The 18797-nt window shown below is 41.0% G+C and overlaps 2 protein-coding genes across 2 annotated transcripts in view; one reads left to right on the top strand and one right to left on the bottom strand.

Moving 5' to 3' along the window:
* The first annotated feature begins 1273 nt into the window (after nt 1-1273).
* Nucleotides 1274-18797, top strand: part of PRKCH (protein kinase C eta) — a 229640-nt gene continuing 212116 nt past the window's right edge. The window contains exon 1 of the mRNA XM_055304119.1: nt 1274-2008. Within this exon, the coding sequence (XP_055160094.1) occupies nt 1646-2008 (363 nt within the window). The 5' untranslated portion in view covers nt 1274-1645. The remainder of the gene's footprint in view (nt 2009-18797) is intronic.
* LOC129496119 (proteasome maturation protein-like) lies at nt 5707-6132 on the bottom strand. Its single transcript, XM_055304120.1, has one exon. It carries the CDS (start codon nt 6130-6132, stop codon nt 5707-5709), a length of 426 nt encoding a protein of 141 aa, XP_055160095.1.

Here is an 18797-nt window from a genome sequence, read left to right as displayed (position 1 = left end):
TAAAAGAAGTTTTGATGTTTTTAAGACAGGGCCTTCCCCGCCCGCCCATTGTTCTTATTTGTTTTCATTCTGTAGTGTGCCTCCTTTCCTAGGGAGTGAAATGGTTGAGAAGCTACTCAGTTTGAGAGCCCCAAAGCGCGCCCAGAGTGCAGGGGGCTAGGAAGACTCAACCTGCTCTCAGGGGAACCAGAACAGCCAGACAGAATGTAATTAAGTAGCTTCAAAACGGCCTAGGCATTACGGGAGACAAATTGGTTGTGCTGGCCCTCAGGGAGCAAGCTTTGTGGTCAAGCACAGAAGATGGAAGAGTTCACCCAAGGGCCCAAACACTCCCGGAGCCACGGGTAGGAGGGAACAAAGGGCTGCCCACTCTAAGTCGCAGCGCAGCCACAAGCTGGAGTGTTCCTCGAAGAGGCGATTTCTTCGGCATGCACGTGTCAGGGGCAGTGTTTGTGTGAACATCTGCCCTTGCTGGGCAGGGCTGGGTAGACTGGGAACCACCCCGCAGGAGACTTAGTACATCTCGGCCACGTCTGCTTCAGAACCGACCTTTCCTGCTCTTTGTGCAGCGAGACACACCTCTCCCAGGAAGGAGGCGGACAGGATTTCCATCATTACTACCACCCTGTTAAGAAGAAGAACAACAACAACAACAACAACACAACAACCGTGTAATTACTCTCTGCAGGAAAGGCACACAAACAGGATGGTTCCGAGCTGAGCCCGGGATGAGCCCTCCCTGTTAAGATCAGGAAAAGGAACCTGCCCGCCGCGCGCCCGCCCGGGCCTGGGCCTGGGCCTCTCCCGGACCGCCGGGCAGCGCCGCCAGCCCGCTCCCCCGGTGGTAAGGAGGGTGCCCGAGACTCGTGGAGCGCGGGTTCCCGCTCCGGCTCCTCCTCCTTCCGCCTTCCAGCACCCCCGGACCTGTCTCCCAGGCCTCAGGTGCCGGCCTGGGCTAGGCCCCGAGCCCTTGGCTTTCTGGCCGCCACCTGCGGGAGCCCCTCGCCCGCAGAGCGCCGGGAGCGCGCGCAGCGCCGGGCCAGCGGGCGGCCAGAGGCTCCCCCCGCCGCGCGCCCCGCAGCCGGTGCGCTCCGCCCCCGGGGCTCGGAAGGCGCGGGACTCCGGCGTCCGGCTCCGCTGAACTTGGAGCCTGGCGGCGCGAGGCTCCTGCCGGGGCTGCGGCGGCTGCCGCTTCCTGGTTTGAAGCTCGCCGAGTGGGGGAGAGCGTGAGCCCGCGGAGGCGGGGGCAGGAGGAGAAGCGGGAGGAGGCGGGGGCAGGAGACGCCTGGGGCTGGAGCTAGCCGGACGGGTCGCTCCGGCTCTCCGGGGAGAGGAGCTTCCCGGCTCTGGAGGAGGCGCGAGCCGCCCGAGAGAGCCCCCGGGACTGTCGGGCCACCCCGGCTCGCGGAGGGCTCGGCTGCGGGCTCCCCTCCTTTCCACCTCGCGAGGGAGGGGGCGAGGGAAGGAGGGGAGGGGACGGTCCCGCGCGGGAGGCAGAATGACCCGTGGAGGGGGGCTTGGGCGCTGCTTTTCCCCGGAGCTGCGTCCGCTCCGGCGGCTGCCGCGAGGGCTGGCTTGAGCAGGGGCTCCAGGCTCTCCCGCTGCGAGCCGGCGGGCCCCCCGGGGCTGGGCCGGTGGCGCCGGCATGACGTCCGGCAGCATGAAGTTCAATGGATACTTGAGGGTCCGCATTGGCGAGGCCGTGGGGCTGCAGCCCACCCGCTGGTCCCTGCGCCACTCGCTCTTCAAGAAGGGCTACCAGCTGCTGGACCCCTACCTGACGGTGAGCGTGGACCAGGTGCGCGTGGGCCAGACCAGCACCAAGCAGAAGACCAACAAACCCACGTATAATGAGGAGTTCTGCGCCAACGTCACCGACGGCGGCCACCTGGAGCTGGCCGTCTTCCACGAGACGCCCCTGGGCTATGACCACTTCGTGGCCAACTGCACCCTGCAGTTCCAGGAGCTGCTGCGCACGGCCGGCGCCTCGGACACCTTCGAGGGCTGGGTGAGTGGCCGCGGTGGCTCTCGCTTGTGTCCGCTTGCCTCTCTGTGTCCCCTCCACTTTTCAAAACTCACCTGGGTCCCGCTTCCCCATCCCGTAGCCGGGCTCCCCGGCGGAGGAATTGGAACTCCGTCCAGATTCTGGTCCTCGCCCAGGTGGCCCCGGCCCTGGTGACGCGACCGCGGTGGGTGTGTGAGGGCTCGCGTGTGTCTCCAGGAAGCCGGCCGGGACACGGTCCCCTTCGGGGCTGGCGGCTTGGGCTAACGGGAAGTCAGGGCGGAGGAGGTCACCCCCCTACGCTCAGACCTTGGATAAGGCGCCTCAAGTCTCCGCACGCGGGTAATCCATACAAAGGAAAGGCCAGTGAGATGTGGTGTGAAAGTGGCTTGCTCTGGGCAAAGCCCTTAAAGCGCTTCTTAGGGGAAAGCCATACATTCTCGCAAGTATTATTCATAATGTTTATGGATACGTGTTGGTTCAGCTGCTCAGACGTGCACACGTGTTTCAGCATGCAGATCCATTACATCCCCTGGGTACATAACCTACACTGGCAGGGATCTGAGTTCCTGGGTCCGCACGTTGGCAAAGTTTTATTGTGTAGCAGTTTTCCAAGGAGATGAGGTTTACGCGTGTTTGTAGGTAACTTCAGTTCTGTCACAGCCTAGAGGTGTGTCTTGCATGCGCCTTTGTGCTACTATTGGTCTGGGAGCTTCAAGAACTCCTCAGTTCGTGGACCACCCCCAGTTCTCCCCATCTCATCTGCTGGTGTTTCTGTGTATTGACAAGTACTTACCCGCAACTACCTACTTGCCTCTCCTTTTCACATAGTTCCCATGAGACAAAATTTCTGCAAATGAATTAAAATTTCTATTAGCACTCTACTCAGTGCTAAAATGCTTTCACTCCTTATTCCCTGTACTGGCTTTGTGATACAGGTGTTCTCCTTCCCACTTTTCCATGATGAAATGATAATTATAATGAAGTGGTCTGGTTTGGCAAAGTGGAGTGGGCTATTTGAAGACTCTGGAGTTTAATGGTTTAAGTAGGAGGATGTTGGTTTTGAGTCCAGAATGTGAACCAATATTGAAAACCTATTTGAAATTAACACGTGGTGGAATCAGGTGGATACTAATGAACACTTATTTCAATATTTATTGTATACTTTGAGGAACTGGTAATATTACCATATATTCTGTAAAATTACAGATGGCTTGGAGAACTATCTTTTAAGTAGAAAACATGATGACTATTTAATCATTTCAAATTCTATTGAGTTAATTTTTCTTCAACTGAATTTAATTTTTTTAAAATTTTTATTTATTTATGATAGTCACACACAGAGAGAGAGAGAGACAGAGACAGAGAGAGAGAGAGAGGCAGAGACACAGGCAGAGGGAGAAGCAGGCTCCATGCACTGGGAGCCCGACGTGGGATTTGATCCCGGGTCTCCAGGATCGCGCCCTGGGCCAAAGGCAGGCGCCAAACCGCTGCGCCACCCAGGGATCCCCTCTTCAACTGTAAATTTAATGAAATTCAGAAGTGGATTGGAGAGGAATGGCTAAAATAGAGACTTAAAAAAAAAAAAAGAAAAGATTTTGGGCAGCCCTGGTGGGTCAGCAGTTTGGCGCCTGCCTTTCGGCCCAGGGTGTGATCCTGGAGACCCAAAATCGAGTCCCACATCGGACTCCCTGCCTGGAGCCTGCTTCTCCCTCTGCCTGTGTCTCTGCCTCTCTCTCTGTGTGTCTCTCATGAATAAATAAATAAAATCTTAAAAAAGAAAAGATTTTATTTATTTGAGAGCGAGCAAGAGCACAAACGGGGTGAGGGGCAGAGGGAGAAGCAGACTCCCTGCTGAGAAGGGAGCCCCATATGGGGCTCTATTCTGGTACTCCAGGATCATAACCTGAGTTGAAGACAGATGCCCAACTGACTGAGCCACCTAGGTGACCCTAGAGACATATTTTATCCTGTGAATTTCTAAATAGAAATAGACGTGAGCCTAGGAATCCAAATAGAAGTACTGAATTAGTGTTTGATTAGGAGTTAGGTGGGGAAAACTCTGGAGGAAACAGAAGTTCTGAGTATGGTGGTACAGAATGGCCAGTGGCTATTAGAAGCTTGACTTCCTGGAGATAACCTAGACTGGTCCTTCTTACCCCTGGTCTGCACCATTGAATCACATGGTTGGGGGTGGGGCAGGGGGGTGGGGGGCTTTTGAAAATCTCTACTTTTAAAAACTAAGAGTCTCTGGCTGTGGGACCCTAATGTCAGTACTTTCAAGCTCCCAGGTGATTCCAAATGTGCAGGCAAAGTTGAAAACCTGTGGCCTAAATGAAGACCAAGAGATTAGGACTGAAAGTATACTGTAGGAAGATCCAGATAACCTGACTTGGTGGAGGTGTGTAGAGCTGCTAAAGGTTCCACTGGATGAACAAAGATTAAAATGTATATTAAATATCTATATCTACAATTGTCCAAATTAATTATACTGAGATGTTTAAATAATACATGTTGATGTTTTTGAAAAAGTGAACATCTGGTAGGCTAGATCAGCATTTAAAAGACCTTGAAACCGGTGATTTGCCATTCATTTATATTTGGGGGGAGGAGCAGAGTTTTTTGTAAAAAGTTCTGGGTATTTTTAAGTTTTGGGTAATTTGAAACTGAGGATAGGATAGATTGAGTAGAGTATTTCATTAATTTTTAAGAAAAGTCTTGTTAGGAAAATATTGAAAGTGTATAGAATGCTTGCTTTAAAAATGATTCTTTATAGATCTAAAAGTGGTTTTCACATTTAGAATTACAGAAATACTTTTTAGTATTTTGAAGTGTGTAGTATATTCAGACATTTACCAGTAGAATATTTGATTTTACTTCACAATAAATTGATGTGGTGCAATTGGAATTATAAATCGCTGAACTTAAAAAAAACCTAGTGACTTTTTGCTAGTTCATGAGAGACAAAAAACCAAAAATATATTTATCATTAGAATAAAAGTTAATGCCTTCTGGCTTAACGCACTTTCTAAGTATCAAAAAGATAACAACTTTGATTTTTGTACCAATTTTTTCAGTATTACCTTCTAAGCTTGATGAGAAAAGGGACTTAATTTAATGTGGTATATTCCTGATACCAAGCACACTGTCTGATATGGACTAGGCAGTTAAATATTTCTTTCCTGATTGACTATATATATTTAGTTAAATCTACATTAAAAACCCAAGGAGGTGGGTGGGCTACAGCTAAAGAAGTTCTTAAACAGTAATTCACAGAATGAAACAGTTAAATCAGAAAAAGATCTCAAAGACCTAAGTTTCCACCTGAAACTAAAAGGAAGAGCAAGTTGAGCTATAAGCAAAGAAGGAAATGGTAAAGAAGGAAGTCCGTGATGTGGAAAAGAGAAACAATAGAGAAACATCAATGAAAAGCTGGTTCTCTGGGGGGAGGTGGAGAAAACAATAGAATTAATGAACCTCAAGCTAGAATGATCAAAAAAAGAAGGCAAAATTACCAGTATTAGGAAAGAGAGAACATGATTATAGATCCTACAGACGTTAAAAAGAGAATATTATGAATAATTCAATGTCAATTCCACAATTTATTTCATGTGTCAGTACTTTTAATGTATACATCAAATTATAGTAAAAAGACGACTATAAACAACATGCAGCCCCTCTGTTTTCATGAACAGCACAACAGATTACAGTAAACCGAGTTTATACTTCACCATTAAGTGTGGTTCTCCCATTAGTTCACTTTGTGATGGGTCATTAAGAATATCTTCAAATCCAGTAGTCTCATCATTACCCCTTAAAATATCCAATGAAAGGTTTGAGCTTGGAAGAAATGGAAGACACTGAACATGCTGCACTGCCTTGAATTCCATTTGTAATTTTAGTGGAGCAAACAGACCCTGGATGTTTCTTAGTGTAGAAAAATTCATTTTATCTTCGTTGAGCTGGAAATTTTTTTCTGACAATTCAGGATGATGACTGGGCAGAAGTTCATTTTTCACACAAGGGAGACCTTTTCGAAGAAGATCATGCTGTTCAAAAGGTCCACTTGCTGAAAGTTCAGTAACTGGAATACTGTCCTTCAGCTGAGATCCAAGTCCTCTGGCATTCATTTTCACTTGCTCTGTGAACAGCCACTCAGCCCTATTACTGTCAGCTGACCCCCTCAATTCCACAATTTAGATGAAATAGATTTCTTGAAAGATATGAACTACTTATACTTATTCAAATAATTTTAATAGCTTTATTAAGTATTTAAATTTGTCGTTAATAACTTTCCACAATGGAGACTTGAAGTCTCAAGATGGATTTACTGGAATTCTGTCATAAATATATTTAAGAAATAAATAGTGCCAACTCTATACGACCTATTACAGAAAATAGAGAAGGAAACACATCCCAACTCATTCCATGACAATATGCCAAAACCTGATGAAAACATTACAAGAAAATAAAACTACAGACCAATGCCCCTTGTGAACATAGAAAAATTCTTAAATTTTAGCAAATTTTAATTCACCAAGATAGCAGGTGGGGAGTACATTATGACCAAATGGGGTTTATAACCAGGATGCAAGATTGGTTAAACATTTAAAAATCAATCTGCAATTCTTCATATTAATAGAATAAAAGAGATTAGTATGATCATATAAGTATAGAAAAACTATTTGACAGAATTAAATATCTATTTATGATAAAAACCCTCAACAAATTAGTAATAGAATGGAACTTACTCAGCCTAATGAAAGACATCTGTGAAAAACCTATAGGGAGCATCTTAATGGTGAAAAAATGAATGATACTCTCCTAAGATCAGAAGTGGCAAGGATGTCTGTTTTGTCACTTCTATTCAACAGTGTGTTGGAGGTCCCATTCAGTGCTTTAGGCAGTTTAAAAAATACATAAAGATTACAAAGGAAGAAGTAAAACTGTGTTTGCAGACAGTATTACTGAGTAAATATAAGCTCCACTCACTGAAGTCACACTATGGTGAATGAATCTTTCCAAGAATTCTTAAAAACCTCTTTTAAGAGGTGTTCTTAAACAGTTCTGCATAAGCATCACAGATTGGCCATGTATTTTACTTCTGTATGATTGTAGAAAATTCTAAGACATTTATAAAAGGGCTACTAGATCTAACAAGTGAATTTCACTAGGTTGTAGGATCTAAACTAATATTCAAGAGTCCATTGTATTTCTATGTACTAATAGTGGACTGAAGTAGAAAAAAATACCATTTATAAGGGCATAAAAATATCTGAAATAGTGTAAATTTGATTAAAGATATGCAAAACTTGTTCACTGAAAAATGACAAAATATTTCTGAAATAAATAAATGGAGAGAGATATTGTATTCATGAATGGGAAGATTCAATATTGTTAAGACCCCAATTGTTCAATAGATTTATTGCAATCCTACTCAAAATCTCAGCAAACTTTGTTGTAGAAATTGATAAACCGATTCTAAAACTTATATAGGACATGGAAAAGACCTAGACTTATTTAATAGTAATTTTGAAAAAGAGCAAATTGAAAGACATACACTCTCTGATTTTAAGACTTTTAAAAATGCTACCATAGTCAAGATAATGTGATATTGCAGTAAAGAGAGTTCTTTAGATCAGTGGAATGGAAGAGAATCTAGAAATAGATCTATATGTGTATGACTGGGTGATTTTTTTTTTTTGACAGAGATACCAAGGCAAAGGCAACTTGATGGGGAAATAATCTTTTCAGAAGTAGTACTTGAACAATTAAATAGCGAAATGCAGAAATATGAGCATTGACCCTTAAAACATACACAAAAACTAGCCTCAAATAGATCATAGATCTCAGCAGACAAGTTTAACTGTAAAACTTATATAAGAACACAGAAGAAAACGGTAGTGACATTGGGTTCAGCAAATAGTATTTAGATAGGACACAGAAAGTACCAACTATTAAAAAATCAAACTTTATTAAAGGAATTGTTTCTCTTCAAAAGACTTAAGAAAATGAAAAATCAAGTCATAGATTGGGAGGAAATATTCTCAACATTAAGTCAGACAACAGGCTTGTAACATGAACTTATTAAAAAAAACTCTTAATTTGAGAATAATACCCGATTTAAAAATGGGACCAGATTTGTATATTTTCAATGGAAAATAGCTCATGAAAAGATGCTCAAAATCATTAGTCATCAAGGAAATGCAAGTTAAAACAAAAATTCATTGGAAAGGCTAAATTAAAAAGATCAACCATATCAAAAGTTAGTGAGGAAAGGGAGCAACTGGAACTCTCATACACCACTGTGAGGAATATAACATGGTATAGTCACATTGGAGAACAGTTTGATAGTTTCTTGGAATGTTAAACATATACCCACCATGTGAACTAGTAACCCTTAAATATTTACCAACAGAAATGAAACTCTTTTGTACAAAGACTTAGATATGGATGTTTATAGCTGCTTTATTTGTAATAAAACTAGAAACTACTCAAATGTTGGTCAAGAGTTGAATTAAAAAATTTTATTGAAATATAGTTGACATACAATGTTATATTAGTTTCAGGTTACAACATAGTGATTTGATAATTCTGTACATTATGTAATGTTCACCACGATAAGTACACTTACCATATGACATTATAATATTATTATACTCTCTATGCTGTACTTTCATCCCCATGACTTTATTTTATAACTAGAAGTTTGTACCCTTAATTCTCTTCACCTATTTTGCCCATCCCCGCAGCCCCCTCCCTTCTGGCAACCACCAGTTCTCTATATTTATGAGTCTAGTTTTGTTTGTATGTCTGTTGTTTTGTTTTTTGATTGCATATATAAGTGAAATCATATGGTATTTTTCTTGGTCTGACTTATTTCACTTAGCATAATATCCTCTAGGTCTATCTATGTTGTTGCAAATGGCAAGATATTCCATTGTGTGTGTGTGTTTACACACCACTTCTTTATCAGTGGACTCAGGTTGCTTCCATATCTTGGCTATTGTAAATAATGCTGCAGTGAACATAGGAGTGCCTGTATCTTTTTGCATTTTCATTTTGGGGGGTACTCACTCAGTGGTGGAATTACTGGATTGTAAGGTATTTCTCTTTTTAATTCTTTACGGAACCTCCATACTGTTTCCCACAGTGGCTGCACCAATTTATATTCCCACCACCAGTGTATGAGGGTACCCTTTTCTTCACACCCTCAATACTTGTTATTTCTTGTCTTTTTGATAATAAACATTCTGACTGGTGTAAGGTGATAGATGCCTCATTGTGGTTTTGATTTGCATTTACCTCATGATTAGTGATGTTAGCATCTTTTCATGTGTCTGTTGAACAGATGAATGATTAATGAATTGTGTACTCATACAATAGAATACAACTTAATACTAACAAAAAGTGATGAAGTATTTGTATGTGCAACATGGACAAATCTCAACATAATTTATATTGAGTGAAAGATGCCAGACAAATAGGAGTGCATACCATATGATAACATTCATGCAGAATTCTAGAAAATGAAAACGAGTTTGTAGTGATTGGAAGCAGACCAGTGGTTGCTTGGGAATGGAAGATGGAGGTGTGGGAGGGAATGGATTACAAAGGAAGCACAAGGAAGCTTTTGAGGGAGATGACTATATTTATTATTTTGATTGTGGTGATGGTTTCAGAGTTATCTACTTACACCCAGGCTATCAAATAGTACACTTTTAAGTATGTGCATGTTATTGTATGACAGTTATATGTTAATAAAGCTGTAGGGGAAAGAACAGTGAGGATTTTACCAAAGAAGATGTTGAGTGACTGAATTAGGTTTAAGCCAAGGCTGACTCTTGAAAACTACACTGCCTCTTTAGTATAGAAAATATTTATCAGAGTAAGACCATAAAAAATTCATTATAGTTTCTGATTTTTGGGACTGTCTCATTTTCTAAATTGTCACTGTAGATTTCTCTTTCTGTTTCTTCTAGAACTGGTTGATTTTGCATAATTTCTTGGATTTCTGAAAACCGAAAATATGCCCACATTAAAACTTTCCTTCTTTCATGTATTTTCTTTTTATTTGCTATATGTCCAAATGGGGACCAACTTCTAAACTTAATGCAGAACATGGGGAAATGGGGGGAGGCAGGAGGAGCTGGAGGCTGCGTCATGGAAAGACCTTGGCACCCCTTCAGGAAGGAAGGACCTGTTTGGCGGGATCTCAGGCTGTTTTCCTCCTTCACCCCTCCTGAAGACATTATGTTCCCTGCAGCATTGGAAGACTGCTTTCTCTGAACTTCTCAGTGAGGTACCTTTTTGGTAGTCTTGTCAGGTGAAGTGGCCAGGTTACCACCGGACAATTGTCAATTGCCTTTTTTCCTGATTCCTGGACCCAGATGCATGAATTGATAGCCATTTAAATTCTTCCAGATTCATTATCTAGAGTTCTATTGTCTTTTGTACTTTGCAGTGTGATTATTTATTCTAACATTTCTTTCTTTCTGAGCCAAATGGCCAGGAGAGTCCAACATTGACTGACAGTGTTGAAGGGAAAGACATATTTTAGCATCTCTAGAGAGGTTTATTCCAGTGGTACAGGAATTGGATTGGAGATCCTGTGTCTTCAGTTTCATTGTCAGAATTTTGCTGTAGTGGGGCTGGCTGTTTCTCATTACGCAGGTTGTGGCTCAGAAGATCCCCCCCTACAGAGAGCGTTTTCCTGACCACGTTATTATCTGTCATCCTTCATTGCTCTCGTCATTCTCTGAGATCATTTTGTCAATTTACTTATACCTTCCTCCTTTCAAGTATAAACACCATGAGAGCAGAGGCTCCTCCTCTCTTATTCACGGTTCTAATCTTACCACCTGAAGTCGTGTCCAGTATGGGTAGGCATTAAATATTTGTAAAAAAAAATGAATTTCTTAAATGTGATTTTGGAGCAAGTAGAGTGTAAGTATTTTGGGAACCTCTGTAAACATTTAATTCATCTTTCTAAAAGAAATCATTGGGGAGTGACCAATTATTACAGAGTGTCTTTTTAAAATCAATTAATGATGTATCAATATGTATTTGATAGATTGGGCTGGATTTTTATGTCCTTTGAGTATGATAATGGATTGAAAACTCTGTGGATGAAAAAATTTCTTGTTTTTGCTTCCGCTTAAAGGACTGTGATTTTTAAGACTGCTAATAGGTTGTAATTTCTTTCACTGGTAATTTCTGAGCCCAGCATGTTAAATTTGGGGCCGAGGCAAGACATAAGCATTCAACCTTGGAGAGTTAATGAGGTTGGTGGGCAGACTGTGAATCATTTCATCTTATGTAACACTTTTGGTATCTAGCAGGTGTTCAGAATGATGATTAATTACGATAGTAAAAGTACAGCACATTTTTATGAGAAAGGTAGCATTTACTTAGAATAAGAGAAGTGCCTTGGATTTCTTGCAGTCTCTCTTTTTTTCTTGGATTTATTTATTTTATTTTATTTTTATTTATTTATTTTTTATGATAGTCACACAGAGAGCGAGAGAGAGAGAGAGGCAGAGACACAGGCAGAGGGAGAAGCAGGCTCCATGCACCGGGAGCCCGATGTGGGACTCGATCCCGGGTCCCCAGGATAGCGCCCTGGGCCAAAGGCAGGCGCCAAACCGCTGCGCCACCCAGGGATCCCCCCGGATTTATTTATTTTAAAGAGAGAAAAGGTGTGTGGTGAGGGGAGGGGCAAGGGAGAGGGAGAGAGAATCTCAAGCAGAGTCCCTACTGAGTGTGGAGCCTACAGTGGGTTCCATCTCCCAACCCCTTGATTACCACCTGAGCCGAAATCAAGAGTTAGATGCTTAACCATCTGCAGTCTCTTTTCTGTTTTTTGAAATAGAAGGACGAGAACCTGAATAGATCAGGTTCTGCTTTTGTGTTAACTGCTTATCTCTGTCTTATTAGACTATGATTAAATTGAGGCTTGAGTAGGAACTCAGTGCCTTGAGCACTCTTTTCCACTGTTAACATTGCTGTATCTATCCAAAATCAGTTTTCTCAGTTGCCAAGCTGATAGTCATTCCTTAATACCTTCAGTTGTTTCCCCTTACTCTTGGAAAAAGCACACATCTTTAAGATGGTATAGAAAGTTCTCCATGATCTGGATCCTGGTTTCCTCTTGAGCCTATTGCTCAACTCTCCTCAACCCAACTCTGTTCCAGTCACATCTTTCATCCTCGAGGGCCACCTCTGTGCCTCAGGTCTCACTATAGACATCACTTGCCCAGAAAACTTCCTGACATCCCAAGTCTGGATCCTCCTCTATAGTATTCCCTCAGTATCCTGAGATCTCCATTGCCCACCTCCCTCAACCCTCGTCCTGAAAGAGTGGATATATGGGATTGGGCTCTCATGAAAGTATGTGATATTGGTTAGAGGGAGTTCAGTGTGTAATAGTATGGATGATTAGGATTTATATCTCTTCTGCTCCTGGAGTAGCTATTCTAACACAATTACATGTGTCTGTAAAAAATGTGTCTGCATGAAATGCCAAGCCCTAGGTGAGCCCTCATCCACCGTTGAACATATCCTATGTACTGGGCACTGTGCTCTATATACCCTGGAGAGGCAAGTGAATAAGACAGACATAGCCTCTTCCTTCATAGGCCCTGGAGTTTCATGGAGGGAGGGAGATTGGAGGAGAAAACCAGCAACCAGGAAATTACAGGAAAGAAGTACTAAGATGCTTTGAGCACCTGGTTGGAGGAGATTGGAAACGTTTTTCTGGAGGGAAAATAGCTGATTTTTAAAGCCCTAGTATAGAGAGCCACAGGCCTGCTTTAATAAACGACTGTGATATATCATTCCTCAAAAGAAGAAAAGAGATTTTTGACCTGGTAATGCTTTCCCAGGGAGACATCACAGGTGCCCTTTTGAAAGGTGAATGTTCCTGACCCATTAGAAGTGTTTCCATCTTTGGAAAGTGACTAAGTTATGATGTCTATGAACAGATGACCTGACCTGAAAGAACATTTGACTCTCAAAGGCAGAACACAGTAACACCCTGTTTGAACCAGTAAATACCTTAAGCTTTATACAGATCATAAAAGAATCATAGATGTTGAAGCAGGAGGATTATCTAGTTCAGAACAACAACAAAAAACCTGGCAGGTCTTAGGCCCATGGACAGCCTGCAGATGAATTCATTTGACAGAGATGTTTTTCATGTTGAATCTTACTGTATTTATTTCTATGGTACTCCTGTTAGCCAGGCCCCACCACTCCCTGTAACAAACTGGCTGTCTTTACTCATTACCTACTTGGTTCTGGAGGTTTTTGAGTTTTTGACATCTACTGTAGTTTAAGAATGTGGAATCGAAAGCTACAGCCAAAGCATTACTATTGCCTTAGCTCACATAATGTATGACACTTGCACTTTTAACATGAAGATATAGGTATATTTACTTAGATTTATTTAGATATGTAATAATTTATTCAGAAATACATTAAATTAGATATATATTTATTTAGGTATTTATTTACATGTATATATTTGTGTCCTAAAATTTTATTTACTTTTTTAAAGATTTATTTATTCATGAGAGACACAGAGAGAGAGATAGGTAGAGACAAAGGCAGAGGGAGAAGCAGACTTCTCACAGGGAGCCCGATGTGAGACTCGATCCCAGATCCCAGGATATGCCCTGAGCCAAAGGCAGACACTCAACCACTGAGCCACCCAGGTGTCCTGTGTCCTAAAATTTTAGAGGAAGCTGGCTTATTAGTAAATATATGAGGAGTTAACTTTATAAAAAAAATATTTAAGTAATCTCTACACCCAGTATGAAGCTTGAACTCACAACCCTGAGATCAAGAGTCAAACGCTCTTCTGACTGAGCCAGCCAGGTGCCCCTATGAGAAGTTAATTTTGACTACAAATCAGTATTAGATTAACTTCCCAATAAAAAAAGAATCTCTTGTATTTCATTATACAATTTTCAGCAATATATAAGTGCTGTGCTATAATGGGAGTCAGGAGAGCTGGTTTCTGGTTGTGGCTTTGCTGTCTATCAGCTGTGACCTTAGGCAAGCCTCTGTGTGTCAGGGTATCATTTTCCTGGTTTAGATCATGAAGGGGTTACACTAGAATATCTCTAAGGACCCTTCTGCCTATACAGCCTCTGCTTCCATGTGTTAGGCAGTTGCATCATTTCTTTTGGAGTGATTGGTGGTTTTTTGTTTTTGTTTTTGTTTTTTGTTTTTTTGATTGGTTTGGTTTTAAGCAGTCAAGCTGAATTATGTCTTGTTAAAGTTAGTAACTCCTAAGAATTGGTACAAATCTAAATTTCTCGGACTTGAAGAAGGTTTAGCTCACGTCTTAATGTCTTAATGGCTTTTAGTGATGTAGGTGTTATTTCCTTGGTTTAGAATCAGCCTTAAGGAATTATAGTGGGTCCTCATTTCAAGCCACATCAGCTATATTTCTTGATTTACAGTAATGAGCTCCTTGTCCTATGGGATGGTTATAACTTACATCCCTGCTACTTGTTGTCAGAGAGAGACTGAGAATCCCACTGTTTGAGCTTTAGCTAGAAGCCATTCTTACTAACATGGTAATTAATGCTTTGTAGTCACAACATGTCTGTAGCCACCAGTCTATATATTCACCTTAGGTGATGACAAATACTATAAATCACTTGTAGAACAGACGTTTTAATTAGATTGAGGAATGAGCCCAAGGGTATTGGCTATTGTAGTGTTTAAGTGGCTATGTCAAAGAACTTTATGAGATGGGAGATTTTTGTTGAGAATCATGGTATTATCCAGAGAGATTTTTATCAAGCTTTTTATTTTGATGTATTTTGATATATACAGCAGTGATTATCAAAGCACTCCTATAAAAGGAGTTTTTAGTAGAAGGACCACTTAATAGAGGACTCATCAGCAGTGCTTTTATTAAGTGCTGTCTTTTGGAGCATTTGTTCAGTTTTATATAAGCTTTGCCCTTGCACCTTATAGGGAGAGGAATGCTTCAAAGGTTTAGTTTGTGCTTCTGGTTAAGTAAACAAACAAAAAATTTAAGAAATTTGCCAGAGGATACTAACATGAGCCCCTTATAATTAATAAAATAAATCAGATGGGGCCCGTGCGAGCATGTTTTAGATCTACTCCCCTGTTCTTTAAGTGCTTAAACTAAAACCCCAAAGCTGCATTTTCATTTCTAAGTCATATTTATCCCTTGTACTTGCACAGCACTGTTTCTATATCTTTCTCATGGCACTTAGATATGATGATGTGCCTCTGTCCTTACATGAGGCTTTGGTATTCTAGTCTGTGATGTCTCAGGGCCCCTCGCCATGGCCCCTTCCAGAATCAGAGTTATGTGGTTCTAGATCTGGTTCCATTGGACAATGAAAGTTTTGCTCTTTTCTGAAATATCTTCTGGAGACTATTCTGCTGATGCTCAGTTTTGTTTTAAGCTCTGAAATTATTTTTGGAAGAGTACACAAAGGTCTTAAGTGTATTAGCATAATTCCCCAAGTAGAATACATCTATTAATTTGTGAGCTGCAGACCTCTTAAGTGCTTTATCATATTTTATTGTTGTTCTATTATAGTATGGAAGAGTTCAGAACAGATTCTTAGTGGAAGCAGTGCTTCTGAAACTGTTTTTGAACCCTGAATCCTTTTAGTGATGATGAAAGCTATGAACCCTGTTTCTAGAAAAATGCATATATGTGCATACCGACAATGTGTTGGGCTCATTGTCAGCAGATTAGTGGCTCCCAAAGCCCGATAGTGGACACAGAGCTTCAGGTTAAGAAACCCCAGTTGAAAGGTATAAAAAGAATAAGACTTTCAAAAAAAAAAAAAAAAAAAAAAAGAATAAGACTTTCATTAATTTCTAATTCTCAGGGCCTGATTCTAATATTTTCCCCTGTATTTGAGGGCATTTTCGTTTCAACTAATTATAGCAGACAATTAGCTAGTTGAAAAAAAGAGCTATAAATTATAGAGAAAAATACTTGCTTAAAAAATGTATTCTCACTTCTGGCTCCTGGTGAAGTATACTAGATGATGACCCATTTTAAGACTTATTTGGTTGTGTTATTTAGGTATTTTCAAAAGCCTCTATTTTTGAAGAGGTTTCTTTGAGGTTTGCAGTAGATGAAAAGTTAAAAAAAAAAACTGAAAAACTGGGACAGTTTGACTTTGGCTTGTATCTTTTGTTAATATCAACTTTTTGCCTGTAAAAAGAGATAGGATTTAGCTGTATACTTAAAACATTTACCGTCTTTTTGAGCTATACTGGGCATTATGGTGAACCATTGTGTTAGTTCAAGATAAGACGATGGAATCAGTGATGCTTGTCTGCTCCTCTTGTCTCGTGACCCCTGGTCTCCTATGCTCTGGGTCCCTTTGACCCAACAAGATTCTCCTGTCTTCTCTTGAGTTTCAGCCCCTCTCACTGACGCCATGGGAAACTACCTGATGATGGTAAAAATTGAGTTGAGTGGAGGTTGTCCAGAGAGCAGCCCCCTAGCTGGCTAGAAGTGAAGTTAGAATCCAGCTCTGTGGACTTGAATCCAGATTCTTCTCTGACACCATCACTATGCAGTGGAGGCATCAGAAAAGCCATTTCACCATTCATAGATCTTTACTGAATGCCTGCTGTGTTGTACCCAGCTCTATTCTAAATGTTATAGATAGGACAGAGAACACACGGAATCTTGGCCCTCACAGAGCTTCCACCCTAGTGTGGAGAGGTGGATAATAAACAGGCAAATAGGTGATTATGAAAATAATAAATGGTGGTTAGGAGAACTAAAACAGGGTGATGTGGTAGATAGTGATAAGGTGACTGCTTTACCTGGAATGGACAGAGATAGACTCACGGAAAGGGGACATTTTGGTTGTGACCTGAGTGATAAGCACCCAGCTCTATGAACTTTAGAGAAAGAGAATCCTGGGCAGAGGAACTGGATAAGATGAAGGCCCAAAGGTAGAAACAAGTTTGACGTGTGGAGGAACAAAAAGAAAGTAATGGAAAGAGGGTAGGCTTGGTGTTACCAGTTAAGTGCATTACTCCGGCTCTGCTATAGTGAGCAAGTCCTCCATCTCCAACAATTTTCTCTTCTGGAAAATGGTGCTAATGTTAGCTACCTTTAGGATTGGTGTGAAGATGAGATGTAATACATCAAAAGTGCCCAGCACAAAGTTGCCTCTCAAGAGATGGTAGCTTTGGTTACTTAAAAAAAAATTTTTTTTTGTAGCTTTAGTTATTTTTAATTTCCCAAAGATATATTTTAACAAGAGCTTTCTGAAAATAACCATATTGGCCAAAGAAAGACATTCAGATGGTTGTATTTGAGACAGTGAGGGGTAGTGATTTAAGTTTTCTGGGGATAGGGTAGGGTATGGTCATGGTGTTCCTCAAGTGACACAGAATCATCCACTTATTCTACATTTTGCAGCACCATATTTTCTAAAGGAGAAAGAAAACTAAGATTCTGATAATTCCATATTTTCAAATTATTGAATGATATATTTTCTGTAGACTCCTACATACTAATGGAAAGTTTCAATTATTTGAAGGATTGGATAATTATACTGTAATGATATAATTGATAAAGCCTCTAGGTGTTTTTATTTTATTTTTACAAAACTATAAAGTTGTGGATGAGAATTAATAAACGTGATGCCAGACATCATAAAAGAACTAAAATCTCAAAATGTCTGAATAACTAGATACAGTTGGTTCTTAACTACTGAAAGCCTATTTATTGACTAATTTTGTGAATTAACTCTGGAGAATTTTGCTTATCTGAGGAATTTTGAATGATGTCTATTTTGGCATCTCCTTGGCCTCTGGAACATTTCTGACCTCCCATCCAATATCCATTTGGTCTGTGTTTAATGTAAAAAAAAGCATTACTATTTGTCTAAGCCACATAAATTAGGATGCAGAATCTACAATTATAGAGTAATAGTACAAAGTACAGGCTTTGAGGAATATTTATTGGACAACTACCATAATTATCAGTGCATCATAGTGTGATGATTGGGTGTCATCCAGGTTGGGGTTCAGCACTTAGTTCTGTCTCTCATTAGCAGTGGCCATTGAAACTCTCCGAGCCCCAGGTTTCTCATCATAACATAGTAGCTGCCTTCCAGGCTTATGTGAGAATATGGTGAGGACTTAGGTAAGCTATAGAGCACAGCACGTGACACATAGTACTAACAGAAAATTATCATCCATGTCCCCATAACTGCCACTCCCACCAGTGCTTACATATGAAGTCATGGTCCCAGCTTTTTCTGAAATTAACGGATTTACATAGAAATTTTAGAGTTTTTAATTTTAGAGAAATTTGAGTTTAATATTTAGATTTTTGAGAATTTAGAAGTGAATTTTGAGTCTAGTCTTTTTTTTCTTCTTTTTTCTTAAAGATTTTATTTATTTGACAGAGAGAGAGAGTGTGTGTGTGTACGCACAAGCTGGGGGAGCAGCAGAGGGAGAGAGAGAAGCAGATTCCCCACTAAGCAGGGGCTCAGTCCCAGGACTCTGAGGTTATGACCTGAGCTAAAGGCAGATGCTTAACCCACTGAGCCACTCAGGTGCCCCTAAGTTCACCCTTCTTACTGTTCTTGCTTCTTATTTAAGATTCTGGAGTGTAAATTAATAGGATGGTTCCTGGTGGAAGAGGAGATGGTTTCTCCACCCTGGAATCCTAGGAATTTGTAGTAAATTTTGTACATGTGTCCACTGTGAAAGATCTTATGAGGAATATGGGGGAAATGACGCTAGAAATACTTTAGCTACA

The sequence above is a fragment of the Nyctereutes procyonoides genome, unplaced genomic scaffold, assembly GCF_905146905.1.
Source record: "Nyctereutes procyonoides isolate TBG_1078 unplaced genomic scaffold, NYPRO_anot_genome, whole genome shotgun sequence".
In the NCBI taxonomy this organism is placed as follows: Eukaryota; Metazoa; Chordata; class Mammalia; order Carnivora; family Canidae; genus Nyctereutes; species Nyctereutes procyonoides.
This window is presented reverse-complemented; position numbering and strand designations above follow the sequence as displayed.